We start from the raw sequence: 20,842 nt of genomic DNA, 5'->3' as shown, positions 1-20,842 counted from the left end.
GAACACCTTTTGCAACTTTGTGGAGGACTTTCTGCTGACTCGACATCATTGGGAAGCCCTCAATAAACAGTATCTAACTCCAACACAGCAGGAGGCAGGCACTGGTAGCAGCTGCCTTCTCCCTGGAGGAGGTTATTCGCCCCCACAGTCGCCTGCACTGCTGTCTCCCCCCCTCCCCCGAGTTCTCAAGCCTTGGAGGGGGACAAAGGCAGCCCATTGGATCCCCCTACCCAGTTGCTTGCTTCTGGCTGCCAAGCACCCCCGGGGAGCAGCAAGGCGCAGAGGCTGAGCCTGCGGGCTGGAATGAAACAACCTAACTGAAGGCGAGGTCCTGGGCGGAGGGGATTGGGCTGTAGGGCTGTGGGAGGAGGGGAGGCGGAGGGGGGCGCTGGGGCTTGCGCTCATCCTGCCCAGCCCTCCTAGTCAGCCCGCGACAACCCGCGCCAGCAGCCATCGGGCCTCTGAGAAGCTGGACTTCGCGGGCACCATGCAGTGGATTAGGGGCGGATCGGGAATGGTGAGTGTCCGTAACCCTGGCTTCCCCTGTTTAAGCCTTAGTCCCCCAGCCCCACCTCCACTCTGTCCAACTAGCCTGCACGCAGTGAGCCCCCTTGCCCCTGCCCACCGCCCTCACCACCGTCCTTGAGACACCAATGAGCTTCCTGTGGCCATTTTAGGAGTCCCTGCTCTCCCGCCTGCCCAGGAGAGCCCCCCCCATCCCCCCTCCGCATTTCTGCCACCTTTAAAAATTGGGGTGGGATGAGGTGGGGGCTAGATGAGGTATTCAGGAGCGTCCCAGGGGTCACCTGGGAGACTAGAGTCTAGGCAAGGGGCTGGCATGGGACTCTCTGGGAGCAGTGCATCTAAAAGGAGGCAGGCAAGCTGGCAAAGGGTTTGGGGAAGCAATCACAAAGCTTAGCATTGTGGAGGGAGCCATATGGGAAGACTGCATAGTCCCCTATCTAGGCTGTCTATACCCCCTGCCTCTAGCTCGTCCCAGGGCTGTGAGAGCCCCCTCAGGGGAAATAACCCTTCCTTGCCTTGTTTGAGGGTCACCCTGTCCACACTTATATGCACCCCCCATCCTGGAAATGAATCTGCATTACATTCAGCTAACAGACTCCCCCTCCCAAGGAGTGTATGCTGTCTGTGTGTGCGTGTGTGCGTGTGTGTGTCTGTGTGTCAGTATCATCCACTAACAGTTTATTTCATACCATGGTGCTCTCTTCTCTACCTGGAGACCTTGAAATGACTTCCCTTTGCAGAGAGGAAGTGTTGCCTGCTTTTCTCACTCAAGACAGGGTAGCTCAAGCTGGTCAGGGGAGCTCTGGGGAGTGAGAGCGATGATGACTTTGTGATCAGTTGAGAAGAGGGTCTTGGGTAAGCAGGCACTGATGTCAATTTCAACCCACACTTCTGCACTGCCACCCACAACCAGCAGCTGAAGCAAAGTAGCCTGAAGCAATTAGGCAAAATTTGACATTCAACTCCTTTTTATGTTGTTCCCATTCTACATGGGAAGAGGGAATCTGGTGTGGGCTAAGACTGCATTCAGAGGAGCTCTCCTCCCTTAGAGTTTTCCGAGTCTCTGTTTCTGTTCCTAAAGGTAGCCAGTTTATATGCTTAGTTACAAGGACTTCAAGAGACCCTTTGTTCTTCTTTCCCTGAGGTCCCCTTGGGGCCACATCAAATGTTGGTAGATTCAGAAAAGGTTAGAGCAGGTAAAGATCCTATAGTGCTTGGAATCAGCTGAGATCCAGAGAGAGTGGGACAGATTTGCTCAAGGCCACAAACTCTTTGGGGACAAATCTATCACCTGAGTCTCCAGATTCTCCCTTACTGTCCTTCCCACTGATCCACAGAATCATCTGTTCAAATGATGATGCTGAGAGGCAGGAAGGAACAAACAATCATGATATTGAGAAAGGACCTTCCTGAATATGAACACATGCTGTAAAATTTTCCTGAAAATCTCTCTTCCAGTCCTGGCTTTTTTGGCATCTGGGGCTGGGTGGGATTCCCATCCCCTTCTAAATATACTGCCTACTGACAGCAGATTAAATTAATGGAGAGATTTGAAGTTTTGTCAATTGTGCAAGAGAGAGAAGTGAGTGACAGACATCTCGTGAAGACTATGTAATTAAAGATCGTTTGATGATGAAAAATTAATTGTAATATTTTTGATGACCAAAGCAGTGAATACTATATGATGAAAGCATTTGCTTAGCCATTTAGCAGAAATCAAGAAACAGTAGTAATGAACTTCATCAGGGAGGCAGGCAAGAAGTCTCTAGACTTGGCCCCAACTATTAACTGCCCAATAATAATCTTTTGGACCTCATATTTCTCATCTTTAGGTAGAACTATTAATGATCTGCAATGTTCTTTCTAGGCCTGAGATTCTAGTTTCTAAGAGTAAATTAATATTGAATACAAGTTAATTAGTGGCTAATATAAAACAGGGAGTATATATCTAGCTACCACTTGATGATATGGCTAGTCAAAAGATCTTAGCTCTTTGTTTTTTCTAACACTGACATTTCTTTTTAGAACAGTTGACAATTTTATCTCAAGTGTTTCCATGCAATTCATGACCCTTGAACATAAAACTTTGTTGAAGATTTTATGGAATGCTATCTGTCTCAGTATAGAGAAGGTTAAACTGAGTTCGCATTGGTTGAAGAATTGTACCTTATATTTATTTACAGTTTTTGCCTACAATGTTACTTTGCATGGGGATATGAAATGGGCCTGGAGTGGAAAAAATAGTCTCAGAGTCACATGTCTGAAGCTGTGGGTCTGGCTTTTATTCTTTTTGGTTCTGAGATTCTTACCAATTGTCAAGTTTGTTTTATACTTAGTATTCACAGCCACTAAATGGGGATAAAAAAATTTATAGATGTTATTGAGGATATTGATACTTTTTTTAAAAAAGAACATTGTGAATTGTCATTGATGTGGTTGCAGAGCAAACAGAAGTGAACAGAAATACATTCCTCACTCTCAGGGAAGGAGGTCACTAAAATAATTACTCAGATTTATGTCAGCATATTCTAAGCCCTAAGGAAAAAAATGAAGAAAATGGTAAGAAAATGAAGAGAGAGCATGCATGATTATATATGAGACCTGCAAAAGCTTCTCTGGTTAAGGCAAATTTGAGCACTAAGGGAAATACAAGAATACACACCACAAGTATGTTTAGAAGAACAGGATTGTAGGCATAAGGAATGCCCACAAAGAACACAGGTGGGAAAATGGTAGATGAGACAGGAGAAAAAATAAATCCACATTTTAGCATAGCTACTGTGACTGAGATATAAAGACATTGGAAGATTTTGAACAGATGAGGAATATGATCTGACTTAAAGTTGAGCAGGAGAATAGATTATAGTGAGGCAAGGACAAGAATTATGAAGAGGATCTTAAAATAGTCCAGATTAAAGACTGGGGGTTGGCTCAAGTGATAGACCACTAGCCTAGCAAAAAACAAACAAAACAGTTACAGCTGGAGGTGTGATAATGGCTTGGATTATGGTGGTAAAGGGGCTGTACCCAGCATTGTACTTTTGTAGATTATTGATCTTTTTTCTTTTCTCATCACATATTTGGACCCTCAGGTAGCTGAGAGTTGTTGAGAAAGGCAAAAGAATATTTATGTGAATGAAAGGGCATTTCATATAAAAGTCTATTGTTGAATAATAGACTGGCTCCTATTGAGGTTATTTGATGGTTGTTTCTATGTAGATTACTTTCCTACTTTCTGGGATTTTAAGAAGTTTAAATATATCATTAGTACTTTGGAGATGTAGTATACCTAGCATATATGGTATCTAATTTTTAAATATCCTTTAGATGACTAATTTTTTTTCAGTAATGGTCAGCACTATTCATTTGGTTGACTTGCTCTTTAATTTGCATTTAATGAAAAAAAGAAAAATTTCCTATTTTAAAAGTCTAGATTCAGAAATACTAAGTTATCATTCACTTATCAAAATATTATACCTTGTAGTTTATACTATCTTACAATTTTAGATTTTAAGCCTAAGGAAAAAAATCTCCAGTTGGTCACATAGAATGACATAATTGTCCTGGTCTGTTTCTTTGTCTTTACAATTACCATGTATCATTGTTTCCTTAAAACCATCTATGTAAATATTAAAACATATCATACCAAAGAGATTTCAAATTTAAAATGCACCAAGGGTGCCTTGAATGATTTGGAATCTTTACAACATGAAAGAACCAGTGAACACAAATAATTAATTTGGTGTGTGTTTGGGGCCAGTTTTGTAAGTGGAACAAAATTCTTGAGAAACTAACTTCAAGGAGAAAGGACTCCTTTAAGTTAATGATTTCAGAGGTTTTAGTCCATGGCCAGCTGATTCTGTTGTTTCCAGGCTAGGGTAAAACAGAACACCATGGTAGAAGTGTGTGACAGAGCAAAGATGCTCACTTCATGGCAGCCAGGAAATAGAGAGAGACAAAAAAAAAGATTCCCAGAGGATATAAAACCTCTTGCTGGGTGCCAGTGGCTCATGTTTTTATTTCTAGCTACTCAGGAGGCTAAGATCTGGGGATCAAGGTTTGAACCCACTCTGGCAGAAAAGTGGATGAGATGCTTATCTTCAATTAACCAGCAAAAAAAACCTGGAAGTGGAGCTATGGTTGAAGTGGTAGAGCACTGGGCTTAAGTGGAAAAGTTAAAGGAGAACACCCAGGCCCTAGCACTGCTACATAAACAAAAAGTAATGGATCCTCTTAGAATATACCTCTAGTGACTTATTTCTTGTACCTAGGCCCCACCTCCAAAAGTTTCCACCACATCCCAATAATATTATTAAATTATGAACACATCAATAGATTAATCCATTCATTAGCTCAGAGACCTCATGAATCAGTTACTTCCCAATGATTGGATCCACACAGTGAGGATTAAGTTTTCAGTACATGTACCTTTTGGGGCTCATAACCATATCAAACCATAGCAAGGTATGCTGGAGCCAGATGAGGAAGGCTTTTGAATGACAACCTCAGAAGCTTTGCCTGGTAAGGACACTTACATAGTGAAACTGAGTGACATACACAGAGGAGTTAAGAAGCGGGAAGGGATTCCATTTGTCAGTCGGAGGCAAGTTATATAGATATTACAGTAGGAGATCTCAAATATTTTATGACTCAAATAAGTATCTCTTGCTGAAAGCTCATGAATAAAATGTGATTTCAAGCAGATTAACCTGGGTTTGAGTCCTGCCTCCACCAGTGGCTATGATAGCTATGTGTACAGACTAAATCACTAACCCCTTTTCTTTCTTAAAAAATTAAAATTACTCTTAAGTAGTTGTACAAAGGGTTTCAACATGTCAGTTTATGAGTATAACACACCTTGATCACTGTCACCCCTTCCATCATTCTCCGTCATCTCTCCCAACCCCACTGCCCTCTCAAGTTTCCTGGTTCTATTTTCACAGATGTACATTGACTATTATAACTGTGTTTGATGACCCTTCCTCTTTCCATTCATCTGCTCTCTCTCCTGTTAACCCCCTCACAACAACATATGTTCCTGCTTCCTGGTATACATTTTGATAAACCGTAAGCTAGTTGTTCAAAGAGTTACACCATTGGAAGCTTCCCCTGCTTTAGTGTACTTTAGTCAGTTTGACTGTGTATATATGCATTTGTCCCAGTGTATGAGACAGACAGTCTGAAACTCTTTTAAACTCAGCATCTTTATCTATGAAATGAGGGTAATAATCCAAATTAGTAAAGTTTCTCAGAGGAACAAAAATATGATGGAATGATAGGTAATATGTAGTACTATTATAAAGGGTTTACTTGTATGATTATGAAGCCTAAGAAATCTTAAAATATATTGTCTGTAGATTAGAGACCCAGGGGAACCTAGACAGCCTATGATATAAGTTTCAGTCTAAAGGTCAGAAGGTTTGAAACCCAAGAACTAATGTTTCAATTCAAGTTTAAAAGCTAGAAATGACCAATATCCCAATTCAGTCAGGCAAGAGTTCCCTTTTACACAGCATTTTTGGTTATATTTAGGTATTTTTTTAATGAGCCCACCCAGATCCAAGGGAGCACTCTGCTTTACTCAATCTATTGATTCAGAAACCCTCACAGACAAACCCAGGCTAATGTTTTACCAGATATCTGGGCACCTTGTGGTCCAAATACATTGATACATTAAAGCTCTCATAACCTAATGTGTCTTTCCAGTCTGCTGTAAGAATCATGGGAATGAGCAGACATAAATAAGAAAGAACCATATAAACTTTGCTGTTCTGTATCTAGTTAGGAAACAATTATTCATAACAGACAAAGGAGACATACCAGATCTAACACTTCTCTTCACTAAATGCTAAAAATCCAACAAAAATTGAATTCAGACATTAAGACCAAGACTTCCTAGATTTTCTTCTCAAGGAGAGACAATGGTTCCTTTCCAATAGCTCCATAACATGACAAAAAGAGCTTCTGCTTAGAATCTTATTGCTTTGAATATTTTTCATATGATGATGGTTTGGTTTGGTTTTAGTGTGTATATTGTGCATGTGTGTACATGCATGATATCTGGGGAAAATCTTGATTATCAACTTCATTGGATTGAGAAGTTCATAGGAGATTAACAAAGCACACTCCTAGGGTATGTCTATGAGAATGTTCCAAGAGATGAGTGACTAAGGGAGCAGGACTTGCCTTGAATGTGGCCTGCTGCTAGCACAAGCATATATTCTCTCTCCCCGCCTCCATCTCTCCTTCTCCACTCTATCTCTCCCTCTCCTTCCCATATCCTTGTCCTTCCCCTCTCTCCTACCTAGATGTCATGAGATAAGCAGCTTTGCTCTGCCAAATACTCCCTACTATGGCCCAAGAATAACAGACAGATGACCATACACTGAAACTTCTAAAATTATAAACACAATTAAATCCCCCTCCCTTTAAGTTGTTTGTCTCTTTTTTGTATCACAGTGGCAAAAAAATTGGTTTTAGAAGGTGACCGGTAAGTAATTAGGCTGCTAAGGAATAGAAACGAGATAATAAGGAAGAAGAATGTATTCAACTGTTTCTAACAGGTCCTATTGCCTCAAAGAGATATTTTGTCAAAGGGCCTGCATGGCATATAAGGGAAGTGACATTTAAGCTGAGTCAGCTGTTAAGGGATTTGGAGAAAGATCTTGACAGATTACAAGAAAAGAACAAAAAACAAAAGCAAGAGACAGTGAGGTTTGTGAGTTGAGAGGAGGCAGCAGGAATAACATAAAAGGCCTTCAGGTTGAAACTTGGGGTGCTTGAGGGATAGAAAGAAGGTCAGTGTGACTGGGAGGCAAGTGGCAGGACTTCAAAGCAGGGAGTCTGGGTACAGCTATGTTTCACAGTAAGCCTAGAGAAGGGGTTTGTGTGCATTGGCTATATTAGAAGCACTATAGTTGAATGGTTACATGCAGGCTCTGGAACCAGTTGCCTGGGTTTAAATTCTGACTCCATCATCACTTGTTAGCTATGTGACCTTCACATGTTACCTAATGTTTCCTTGCCTCTGTACTGTCCAAGGTGTTATTGTATAGATTGAGTTAGCATGTATGGTAGTACTGGGCACATACCAACTGCTGTTTCTTTGAAATACAGAGAAAGTATTTGAAGTAATAGAATGCTGTGGTCTACTTTGTGATCAAGGAAGATGTCTGGAGGTTTTATAGAGAATGGATTGAAGAGGGTGAAAGTGAGGAGAGGAAATCCAGTTGAGATAATGTTGCAGAAATAGTGGAGATGGATAATGGAGGGAGCTTTTGTGAAGCTAGTATCAATGAGAATTGTTGCTAGACTGACTAAGAGAAGTATAATATAGGAAAAAAACAACACTGGACTGAGAATTTCTAGGTCTACCACTCAACAGCTATGTAATTTGGCACAAGTGATTTAAACTTTTGACATTTCAGTTTACTTATTAGCCAGAAACAAAATGAACAGTATTTGTATATGCATGCATGTATACATGTACATGGATACATGGATACATGGAAATATACATATATGCAAAGAAAGAGAAGAAAAAGGATATTTAAGAAATAAATGTAATTCTGCTACCTGGTTGCCTTTAAACTCAGTCTGAAGACCTAAAGAAGAGTTATAATGTGACTTTAAAAGCAGTCTACTAGCAAAATTTTTTCTTGCCCAAGGAATATCAGTTTTTGATTCATTAAGATCTTCAACCAACTGAACGAAGCCTACCTACATTATGAAGAGTAATCTTTAGAGTTCATCCATTTTAATGTAGATCTCAGGCTGGGGTTGTAGTTCAGTGGTATAACACAAGTCAAGGCTCTGAGCTCATCTCATAGAACAGGAAAGAAGGAAGGAAGGAAGGAAAGGAAGGAAGGAAGGAAGGAAGGAAGGAAACAAATATAAATGTCATCCAGAAAACACATTCATAGGACTATACAGAATAATGTTTGACCAAGTAGCTGAGTACATGCTCATGGCTCAGCCAAATTGACATATAATATTAACCTTCACACCTTATCTATGAAACTAGAATAATGAAAATAACTGATTATTGGTATTGTTGTTGTGAGAATAAAATCATATAATTTATGTAAAGCACTTTGTATGGTATCTAACAGAAGGAAGGACTCAATTAGAATATCATTTCAGTATCATCATCATCATCATCATCCCTCACATTTGTTTGGCACTTTGCATTTTTCAGAGCACCTTTACACACACAAGTTCAAGTAATCCTTACAACAGTCTTCCTACTTTAAAGTTGCAGAAACTAAGGCTGGAAGAGGTGAAGTTCCTTGTCCATATTACTTCCAAAGATAGAATGAGGAAGGTGTATAATTTCATGTACCTCCATGGACATATCTATCCCCACTTGCCATGAATGGATGTTTTATCTGACCTCCTTCATTGCACTGGTACTAATAATGTAAATGCAATATGGATGGGATTGGGAAAGCAAGAGGAGAACAATGAAAGGAGAGACAATGATGAAGATGCATTGTACTCATAATCTGACTTGTTGAACTGAACCCCTTTGTGCAACTACTTAAAGATAATAAAAATAGAGTGAAAAATAATAATGAACTAGGTCTTGAAAATAATAGCTTATACTTACCAAATCAGTGTTTATTTTGTGCCAGCTACTGTTCTAAGTGTTTCATTTGTCTACTTAAGCTTCCCAACAGTCTTATCAGACAGATAAAATTATTCTATTGAGGAAAATGCTAGGTGGGAGTGGAGAATAGAGAGACTCTCAAGCCATGCACTGAGAAAACTCAAAACACTTTCTATTCCTTCCCTTCCCCCTCTCCAATTTGCTTTTCAGAGATGATGAAAAACTCAGGGAAGTCCTATAGTAAGGACTTAGAGACTACTTTTGCTTAAAGGACTATCCACTTGGACGTCACAGGCTAGCAAATGTCACCAGTGGCTAATTAACAAAAGGACAAAAACTTGACACTTCTGCCTTCATTTTGTAGCGGTCTCTTTTATTCTGAGTCATTCTCTTCTGCAGTCACCTTGGACTCTAGGAACAACAGGTTTAATAAATAAACATCTTGTGACGAGTCAAATCCACCTGCGTCCAGCCAACAATGATTTTTTTTATCCTGACAAAGCCTTGCTTGACCAATCATGAGATAGTGATTAAGCACATCATAAGGTGACCAAGTGAATGAATTGTGCATGAACCTTGCCTCATTCTGTCTCTTTCCTATGTAATCTGGGAAGCCATATCAGTTAACTCCAAAAGATAGGCTTGAATTGTTTGATCTCTGCCTTTTCAATATGACTGTATTTAGTTAACTACTTCCCTATCTTTCCACCATTACTTTTTTATTTCTGGGGTGAGTGTCTGGGGCTTTTTTATCTTTAGAACTCCCTCCCCATTCAGGCCTCTTGCCTAGGATTCTGGTAACAGTGTTTTGAGCATTTATGATACAAATGTCTTTTAGGTATGTAAAGACAATGAGGACTGGAAGAAATTGTGTGTGTGTGTGTGAGTAGTAGTAGTAGTAGTAGTAGTAGGGCTTAAACTCTGGGCCTCAACACTGTCCCTGAGCTTTTTTTTTTTCACTCAGGGCTAGTGCTCTAACACATGAGCCATGGCTCCACTTCTGGCGTTTTGGTGGTTAGTTGGAGATCAGAGTCTCACCAACTTTCCTGCTTAGGCTTGCTTTGAATGAAGATTTTTACATCTCAGCCTTCTAAGTTGCTAGAATGACAGGCGTGAGCCAAAGGCACACAACTCAGAATGATTTCTGAATACATAGCAGGCAGTATGTATATGTTTGTGGGATGAATGAGTGAGCTGATAAAGTGGGTGAACTCTAGGTTACCTGTAATCACCCAGCCTGGAGAGGAATTTGTGACAGATGTTTCTTTTGCCCAAGCTGGATACCACTGAAACAGGCAGATAGTCTGGAACAGGAAGCTTAAGCCCTCTGGATGCCAGTTTATTTTATTCATATGCAAAATGTGGACTTTTTCTCTTCCTCCACTGTCTTACATATGCAACTATTCCTTTATTCACTCATTTAGTAATACTTACTAAGCTCCTGCTATGTAGGATGCCCTGTTCTAGGTACTGAACTGTGAAGGAGAAAAGCAGAAGTCTTATTCTTATGGAACAAATATTCTAGTAGAGAAGACAAGTGGTAAGGAAATTATTGAATAAAAATGTAAAGCCAGGCACCAGTGGCTTACATCTGTAATTCTAGCTACTCAGGAGGCTGAGATATAAAACTCACAGTTAGAAACCAGGACAAGCAAAAAAGTCTGACACTCTGATCTCCAATTAACCAGCAAATAAACAGAAGTGAAAGTGTGATTCAACTGGTAGAGAGACAGCCTTTAGTAAATAGGTAAAGGAGACTGCACAGGCCTTGAGTTGAAACCCCAGTACTGGCACACATACACAAAAATTAGTATATGATTTTTTAAAGATAAGGATAACAATATATAGCAAAGAAGAAGGGTAAATAGTGTGTGTGTGTGGTTAAAATTTTAGCTTCCTTTGTCCTGCTGCATGTCTCACAAGGCTTACACGAGGTTTATATGCAATAAAAGGCCATTGAATTTAGGATGCTGTGAGGTTCTGTTTTATAAGGTGCAGCTAGTTACTCTTGGGGGATAACTTTCTTTAGGTTATTTGCTATTCCATTCTTCATTATCAGTGTGGAAAAGCATTATGTTAAGTTACTTTTGCATAATTATGAGAAAATATTTAACATAAACAAGGGAGGAAAGATCTATTTTGGTTCATGGTTTCAGAGATTTTAGTTGGTCATCATTGACTCCATGGATTCTTGGCCTATTGTGAGAAAAACATTGTGGTAGCAGGAGCATGTAGAGACTAATGCTGTTCATTTTATGGTGGACAGGAAGCAGGAAAAGATTATGGACCACATAAAAACTTGAAAAGCATGCTTCCAGTGACCTACTTTCTCCAGCTAGACTCCATCTCCTCAAATTTCCATTTATTATCTCCCAAAAATACTGTTACCATCTGGGTACTGATGGCTCATGCCTGTAATCCTAGATACTATGGAGGATGAGATCTGAGTATCAAGGTTCAAAGCCAACCCAGGCAGGAAAGTCTATAAGATTCTAATCTCCAATTAAGAAGCAAATAGCAGGGGAAACAAAGGAAGAGGCAGCAATGCTTAATAAGAAATGTACTCATTATCTTGCCCATGTAATTGTAACCCCTATATACGGTATTTTCACAATAAAAAAAAAAGAAGCAAATAGCCAGAAGTAGAGGTGTGTCTCAAGTGGTGGAGCACAAAAGCTAAAGGAGAGTGTCAATTGCCAGTATTGGCATACACCCATGTGCGTGCACACACACACACATGCATGCACAGATGCAGACACAAATTAACCATCTTTGGCTGGGGACCACATAAGCAACATACGAGCTTATAGGGATATTTCATATTCAAACTATAACTAGCATCAAGAATTCTGGTCTGAAATATGGAAAAGTTTGGTTCTAAGACTGGCCCCGTTGTGCCAGTCTCTTAAAATCTCAAATATATACAATCATACAAATTCTAAAGCACATTTCCCAGAATTGAGTGTTCTGGTGTTAATCTTTTGCTTTGTATACTCTTGTGAAATAGTGAGAACCATAGTAAGTCATTTTCCTTACCCTCTCTGTAACATGAGAACTACGTGGGCAGAAGATGTGGCTCAAATAGCAAGGCCTTGAGTTCAAATCCCAGTATAACTAAAATTAATTTTAAAAATAAATGGGGATTGAGAATGTGGCTTTAAGTAGAATGCTTGCCTAACATGCATGAAGCTCTGGGTTCAATTCCTCAGTAGCACATAAACAGAAAAAGCTGGAAGTGGTGCTGTGGCTCAGAGGGTAGAGTGCTGGCCTTGAGCAAAAGAAGCTTAGGGACAGTGCCTAGGCCCTGAGTTCAAGCCTCAGGACTGGCAAAAAAAAATGGGGCTGGGCACTGGTGGCCCATGCCTATAAGCCTAGCTACTCAGGAGGCTGAGATCTGAGGATCATGGTTCAAAGCCAGCCCAGGCAGGAAAGTCTCTGTGAGACAATTATCTCTAAAACCAGAAGTGGTTCTGTGGCTCAAGTGGTAGAGCCTTCAGCACCAAGAGGCTCAGGGACAGCAACCAGAGTTCAAGCCCAACTGACAAAAAAAATTAAGAATGATGAAACAACCCCACTATCCTATTTCAGAATCCTTGTGCTACTGTGAGCTTCATTGAAACGACCTAATTTGACGTAAAGTGAGACTGGAAAAGCTGATTGCTGAAGAATGGATGTTCCTACTTAAGTGAATTGTTTGTTTGTTTGTTTGTTTTACCCCTTTGTCAAATGGGTGTATGTGTGGAGAAGAGAGAATGAGACTTCTGTACTGGTGCTATTTCTTTTCCTCTTTTGGGAAACAGCTGAGGGAAGTGGGAGCAGCACCTCCCAGGAATAGGAACAGTCACACAGAAACACTTGGCATCTGCTGATGGAGTGGGAACCACTGTTGTGCAGCCCCTTTTGGCCACTCTGCTTTTGGGAGATGGGAACTAGGACTATTTTCTTGACAATACCTAATTATTTCATGATTTTAAGTACTGAAGTGGGAGTGGAGAGCATTGAATAGGTAAAATCTTCATTTACTACCCCTTCTCCTTCTATTAGGGCAATTCTTCTCATTCTAACTGACCTTATTCTATAAGTAATTTCAAATCCATTATGTACCCATCTCTTTGGCAAGTATTTGATCAGTTTACTTCATGACAGCTAGGAATGAAAGGGGGAGGGGAGGGAAAGAAATGGAGAGACATGGAGAAAAATGAAGAGAAACAAAGAGATGCAGAGATAGAGAGAGAGAGAGAGAGAGAGAGAGAGAGAGAGAGAGAGAGAGAGAGAGAGAGAGAGAATGCCTTGCTAGCAAGCTTCATTCTTTTTATTTATAGGCTCAGAGAGTGTACATGATTTGCATAAAGTTAGGGGTAGAGACTTTATTCAAATCTTCAAACAATACTACTTATTAGTATTTATTGAGAATCACTATGTGCCAGGAATTGTTCTAAGTGCTTTCCATGTAGGCACTCATTAAATTCTCATGAACAACAACAGTATTAATCTTACTTTTACAGCAGAAGAACCTAGATGATTAAAGATTTGGGGCTTGCTCAGAATGAAAACCTGAAAGAATACCAGGCATTCTACTATTTTCTCCATTGTAAAGATGAGGAAAAATGCCAGGTGCTGGTGGATCACACCTGTAATCTAGCTACTCAGGAGGCTGAGATAGGAGGATTGTGGTGTCTAGCCCAGGCAGGAAAGTCCGTAAGACTCTTACCTCTAATTGACCACCAGAAAACCAGAAGTGGTGCTGTGGCTCAAAGTAGTAGAGGGCTAGCCTCTAGCAACAGAACTCAGAGACCGGGCTCAAGCCCTGAGTTAAAGCCCTACAACTAACCAAAAAAAAAAAAAAGAGATAAGGAAAAATGAGAATTAAGGGCATTAAATAAGTTGCTCAAGGTCACATGACTAGGCATGAATCACAGCAGATTAACTCTAGAATCTTTCTTCCTTTCGCCTTCTCTCTCCTTCCCCCTTGTCTTCTTTTGTGATGCTGGGGGTCAAACTCAGATCCTTATGAATATAGTCTATGATCTTAAACATCACTCTACATTGATTCTAAGACTTTTATTAGCTTGGCTAAGTGAAGGGAAGGATCAGGGAGATTTACTAAATCCACATAGCAGGTTTTTTTTTTTTTAACATTTTTTAATGCTAGTACTAGGGATTTGAACTCATGGCCTCGTGCTTTGACTTTTTCACTTAAGATTAGTGCTCTACCACTTGAAACACACCTCCACTTCTGGGTTTTTGATGTTAATTGGAAATAAGAGTCTCGTGGACTTTTCTGCCCACACTGGCTTCGAACCTTGATCCTCAGATCTCAGTGTTCTGGATAGCTAGGATTACAGACATGAGCCACCATCCCTGGCAAGTTTTACATTTTTTAAGATTAATTTTTAAGTACATAATAACTTTGTATGGTAAAACAAAACTGTAAAGTATATACAATTGATGTTCTGTCTTCATCTATCACATCATCAGTTTTATAACTTTTTATGTAATCTTAGAGAGTTTTATAATCCACACAGAATCAGGTAGAAGTATATTTTATTTCCTCTTGGTTTATGCATGTACCAGTCTTGTGGCTTGTACTCAGGGCCTGAACACTGGTCCTGGACTCTTTCACTCAAGGCTAGCACTCTCCACTTGAGTGACAGCTCCTTTTCTGGCTTCTTGGTGGTTAATTGGAGCTATCCATATCATGAACTTTCTTGCCCAGGCTGGCTTCACATCTCAGCCCCCTGAGTAGCTAGGATTACAGGTGTGAACCACCAGCATCTGGCATATATCCTCTTTTGTTAAAGCAAAATATTGCATATCATAAATATTATTCTGCATCTTACCTCATATTGAGATTTGCTTTTCAGTCTGCAGAGTGTCTTTATCAGTCTTAGCTAGTCTCTCATGAATTTCTAGAAAGAAATCTCCATCCACCCTTGTGTCCTGCACACTTCTCTGTACCAAGCTTTGGTAATTTCCAGACCTTTCTTAATATCTTAAAGGATTATCACTGTACTATCTTGGACTTCTGTAGAACGTACAGTTTCTCAAAGTCAATTTCTTAGTCTCCCTTGGACACATGATCCAGCTTCTTACAAATTCTCCAGCTGAACAAACCCTATTCCTATTACAATTTCAATGTATTCATATCATTCGCCTACCTACCTACACACCTACGCATTTAGCTATGTATGCTTGTTAAGTATCTCTTGTTAGCAATACTCTTTGCTTAATTTGATGATGAATACTTAAGGGTCCTAATTGTCCAGTGGTTTTTGAAGCCTATAAATAAACAAAACCTGGGCATAGAGTTTGGAGGAGTAGCTGCCTAAATAAATCTGAGGCCTTAAAAGGGAACTATCCAGAATATTAGGCTTCCAGACTAAGCACTAGTTCTTGATAACTGGCAGAAAGTGTTCACTTCCCATTCCAGTCTTGAACTGGTATGTGATTGAGTCTGGCTGCCCCAGAAAGAACCCTAAGTCTGAAAGAAACCATTGTAATAGTTCTGTGGGGGCCTTTAAACCCTTGATAATTCTTTTCCAACCAGAGCTTTCTCTACCCAGAAAGAGACAGATGGTCTGGCCCACTAGCTTTTTTGAAATAGAACTGAAATTGGCCCAAAATAAATGAAATAGGCCTGAAATAGATCTAAGCAAAGGAACAAGAGGAAACTGCTGTTCCTGTGTATTTTATTCAGATGTTTATTCAGTCCCATTTGCCACAGGAGGGCGATATACGCAATGTTTCCTGAGGGAAGGCCTGTAGGTGGTGGTTTACAGTGGTTGATCTAACAAAGAACAGAAAGAGAAGAGGTCCTGTAATCCTTAGCCTTCAATCTGGGCTTTTTAGTCGCTTTTGGAGGAGTTCTTAAATATATATTATTTCATTTTATTACTTTCAGAAGTCCGAGATCATTGCTATCTCTAATTGAAAGGGTAAGAAACATCATTTGCACATAACTATATAGGCAAGATATACCTAGAACAGTATTTAAATGAAGATCTGTTTTCAAAACCCACTTATTTAATGCCAATAACTCTGATAAGTTTTATCTAGTAGCTGATGGAATATTTTTGAATTTGTTTTTGTTTTTGGTTGGTAGTGGGGCCTGAACTCTAGGCCTGGGCACTGTCCCTTGGCTCTTCAGCTCAAGGCTAGTGTTATACCACTTGAGCCACAGCGCCACTTCTGGCTTTTTCTGCTTATGTGGTGCTGAGGAATCGAACCCAGGGCTTCATGCATGGAAGGCAAGCACGCTACCACTGAGCCATCTTCCCAGCCCCGCTGATGGAATATTTTTAATAACAGGAAACTCACTCTGAAGCTTCAAAGGCCAATATTCAATTTGAACGCAAATGGGCTTCTACCCATTAGTTAGGGTGTTACACTCTGGCCAGGCAAAAACTAAAATAGAAACAAAAACAAATCTGGAACTTTGTAAGCTATAGTCCGCTCATGTGTCTGAAGACATCTACTATAAGTTCAAAGTCAATTCCTTAAACCAATTCCTCCTTAACATTCCCCCCTGACTTGTGTGCACAAAGGTTTTCCATGGAGTTCATCATAGCCTTTAAGCTCTTTCACAGTAGTGTGTTGTACATTTCCTTTCTCAGGCTGATTGCTTTTCACTTTTGTGTGTGGGTGTGCCAGCAATGTGGCTTGACATCAGGGCTTCACACTCTCCCTTGGCTTTTTTACTCAAGGCTGGCTGATGCTCTATCACTTGAGCCATACCTCTACTTTTGGCTTTTTGCTGGTTAATGGGAGATAATACTCTCTCACATTTGTCTACCCAATATGAGTTTAACTGCAATCTTCAAATCTCAGTCTCCTGAGTAGGATAACAGCCTTCTAGGATTACAGACATGAGCCACTGGCACCTGGATTGCTTTTTGCTTTAAGTTCTTTGGACTATATATATCCAGATATCCAGGTTGAAGTGATAATAAGGAGCAGAGGTAGGACTGTCACCTCCCTGACTTTCAACACAGGACTTTTTGTTAATTCTTCATTAGAAAGGTATCAATAAGCTTCCATTCACCAAATTTATTGATGCTCAAGGTGACCTGGTAATGCTTTGAAAAGCTCCTGGCACAATGAAAAGAGTAAAGGAGTATGTGTGAGAAGCTAAAACTTTTAGATGTAAGTTCCCTTTGCATGTTAATATCTATGTGATTAGTTTTGTAACTTCCATAAATTTCAAAAAGCTGTGCCCTATCTATCTATCTATCTATCTATCTATCTATCTATCTATCTATCTATCTATAATCTATCAAATTATACAGAGATTTCAATTTAACATGTAAGTTCATGAGCACAGTGTATGCTGATGGCAAGTGTATGATCATTTGAGCCACACCACCAGCTCCATCTTCAGTTTTAGTTTAAAATAAAACATTGGCTGTTTTAAATCTTCAACAGTGTTGCTGAAGGTGTAGGAGGAACAGACCTGGTCCCAGATGGTGCCCTGAGCATATGATGGGTTATTAAGTTTCTTTTTAATATAATTTTAATTGTTATTATTAAGGTGTTATAAAAAGTTGTCACCCCCTCCTTCGCTTTCCCCCAGTTTCACCCTCCCATTGGGTCATTAGTTTAAGACAATTAGAGTCAGCACCAATGTCTTATGCCTGTACTCTTAGCTATACAGGAGGCTGAAATATGAGGACTAAGGTTCAAAACTATCCCTGGTAAGCAAAGCAAATCAGAGATACTCTTATCCCTAGCTAACCAGCAAAAAGCTGAAAGTAGAAGAATACCAGCTTGAGTTAGCCAAGTGAGAGCATAAGGCCCTGAGTTCAAGACCTAGTATTGGTACATCACACAAACCACAGGCATAGACACACACACAGACACACAACTCTCTCTCTCTCTCTCTCTCTCTCTCTCTCTCTCTCTCTCTCTCTCTCTCTCACACACACACACACACACACACACACACACACACACACATACAACTAGGTTGCATATAAATAGGTGATGGGGAGTAGAGTTTTATGGGGGAGGGAATCAGTCAATACAATCCTGAATTTAATTCTGCTGCATGAAGACTTTTCTCCTGGCTATCTACATGTTGACCTTTTTAACCTTCTCAAAATGCCCTATCTTCTATCCACCCATTCTAACATTGTACCACAGCAGTCATCCTTCTCCACTTATCCCTTTTCTCTCATGGCCATTATACTACCTGAATTATTATATAATGCTTTATTGGTTTATTGTTTACCTTTATAAAATGCAAGTCCCATGAAGGAATGCAGAGACTGTTTTTATTGTAGCCCAGCAGTTAAAGTATAATGTTAGCATTTTATAAACCTATGTTTCACAACTTAATAGCTAAAGGAATGAAAGAATGAGGACCAAGGTATAGCCTTGCTGACTCAATGCAAGATGTAAAGAAATCTGCCACACAAAGTATTATCTGCTGCAGTTTCTGAATACCAACTGTTGCTGCAACACATATGCCAAGGGCTTGGGTTAGTAAGAACATCATGTGTATTGGAAATATTTCCACCACTGTCATATATGCTATAGTGACGATTCCATTGTAGGGAAGTTGAGAAGAGATTATCTTTTTCTTCTCTTGAACATGAAATTCTATGATTCACTCTGTAATCATTAGCAGTTTTGTTATCTGATTATGCCTAGGACACTTACTTTGTCATTGGTATTATGTGTATCATTGCTTGTCTTCTCTGCTAAACTTGTCAGCTCCCTAAGAGCCTCTCTGTACCTCCTAGCTGTCAGAATAAGTACTTAGTGAATTGAACTGGTTTTGAAAGAGTGGAAATCTCTGTTCTGAATAAATGGAACTGAATAAGAGTTCTAGTCTTCAGGAAGCTGAGTCTCTTATACAGTGCTGGCATGTGCCAGCTTGGTTACATAAGTAACCAAGACAATAAACAAACAGGATTAGGTTAATCTGTAGACTGCCTTTGGCAAGTGCCCTAATGGGGTAGTTAGGGAGAGAATTAAATGCAAATGAGCAAGTAGCAAAGTAAGAGGGGACTGGACAAAATGGAAGACCTTTCTTGGGAGTGCTTCTGGGTGGGAGTGAGTCTTTGGGAGCTATTTGAAATAAGAGAAGCAAAGGACAAGGGTTGGGAAGGTGGCTCAGTGGTAGAGCGCTTGCTTTGCATGCCTGAGGCCCTGGGTTCGATTCTTCAGCACCACATAAGAAAAAAGAAAAAAGCTGGAAGTGGCACTGTGGCTCAAGTGGTAGAGCACTAGCCTTGAGCTGAAGAGCTGAGGGATAGTGCCCAGGCCCAGAGTTCAGGCCCCACGACAAGACCAAAAAAAAAAAAAAAAAAAGAAGAAGAAGCAAAGGACAGTCAAAAGTTGCTTTTTCCCTACAACAAAGCAAGGATTTCAGATTTAAGAGATCTCAGATTTGGGAAAGGCCAGACATTGGGATCCAAGTTACAACATTGAAATGGTTTATTCCTATGACCCAGGACATGTCTTATCAGATGCTATAGAAAGATGAGACATGTCAGTTAGGGACATTTGTATAGCATTGTGTTTAAGAGAAAAGGCTCTAGAGCCAGTCTGGGCTTATATGGATTCTACTCACTCTGCCCCAATTTTCTCATCTGTAAAATAAGATAAACAATAGAAGATTATCTCATATAGTTATATACATATGAAGTAAAATAGAGGACTTGGAGCAATGCTCATCACTTTTTAAAAATATAATGTTGGGCTGGGAAGGTGGCTGAGTGGTAGAGTGCTTGACTTCAATACATGAGGTCCTGAGTTCAACTCCTCACCACCACATAAGCAGAAAAAGCCGGAAGTGGCACTGTGGCTCAAGTGGAAGAGCACTAGCCTTGAGCTGAAGAGCTGAGGGACAGCACCCAGGCCCAGAGTTCAGGCCCCATGACCGACAAAAAAATAAAAAAAGAATTTAATGTTTACAGTTATTGTATTCTACTGTTGAGCTGCCTTTGTGTATTGAGAAATAGTGTAAATTTGGGAGTATTTCTATTCTGTGCCTTCTCATGGAATGATTACTTTCTCATCTGTCTGTGGTGGTATCAACAGTAGTGATAACATCTAGAACATAGAAATGGAAGAACTTTCTGACAACTGAGATGGTCTCAAAGATTAAAGAGTTGTCTTGGGATGGAGGAATCTTCTCATCATCATGGCCCATGGAGCTGATACTAGATGAACACAATGCTGTAGAAGGGATTGTAAATGTTGTACTGGATGTAATTGGTTTTGTGATATAATAAGAGATTTTTTGATACCTTCATACCTGTCAGAAGAAGGGATGGATTGGAGGTGAGGATATTTCCATTGAAAATGTGGAAGATTCTGTTTTGATTTTAGTTTTAGCTTTATTGTAAAAATATGAACACAGTTGAATGGCCACTTAGAAAACTAACCATACACAAATTCGTGTAGAGTGAGATCTGGTGAATTCTCAAAAGTACATTTTTGTGTGTGTACCAGTTCTGGGGCTTAAACTTGGGGCTTTGCTTGTTTGGCTTTTTTGCTCAAGGCTAGTACTCTACCATTTGAGCCACAGCTCTACTTCTAGCTTTTTGCTGGTATTTGGTAACAAAAATTTCATGGACTTTACTGCCTGGGCTACCTTCAAACTATAATAATCCTCAGAGCTCAGCCTCCTGAGTAGTTAGGATTACAGGTATGAGCCACTAGTGCCCAGCTTAGAAAAGTACTTTTGAGTCTCTAGGTGGAAGC

General features: G+C 40.0%; 1 protein-coding gene across 3 annotated transcripts in view; it reads left to right on the top strand.

Moving 5' to 3' along the window:
* Positions 1-20,842, top strand: part of Arhgef9 (Cdc42 guanine nucleotide exchange factor 9) — a 230,862-nt gene that overhangs the window by 80,859 nt on the left and 129,161 nt on the right. The window contains exon 1 of one of the 3 annotated variants that reach the window (XM_070040199.1): positions 422-517. The exons of the other annotated variants lie outside the window; for them this stretch is intronic. Coding sequence (XP_069896300.1) covers positions 488-517 — 30 coding nt within the window. The 5' untranslated portion in view covers positions 422-487. Of the gene's footprint in view, positions 1-421; positions 518-20,842 lie in introns of those variants that run through there. 3 annotated transcript variants of the gene reach the window in all.

This window comes from Dipodomys merriami, unplaced genomic scaffold (assembly GCF_024711535.1).
Source record: "Dipodomys merriami isolate MVZ:Mamm:240054 unplaced genomic scaffold, mDipMer1.0.p SCAF_3, whole genome shotgun sequence".
Classification (NCBI taxonomy): Eukaryota; Metazoa; Chordata; class Mammalia; order Rodentia; family Heteromyidae; genus Dipodomys; species Dipodomys merriami.
This window is presented reverse-complemented; position numbering and strand designations above follow the sequence as displayed.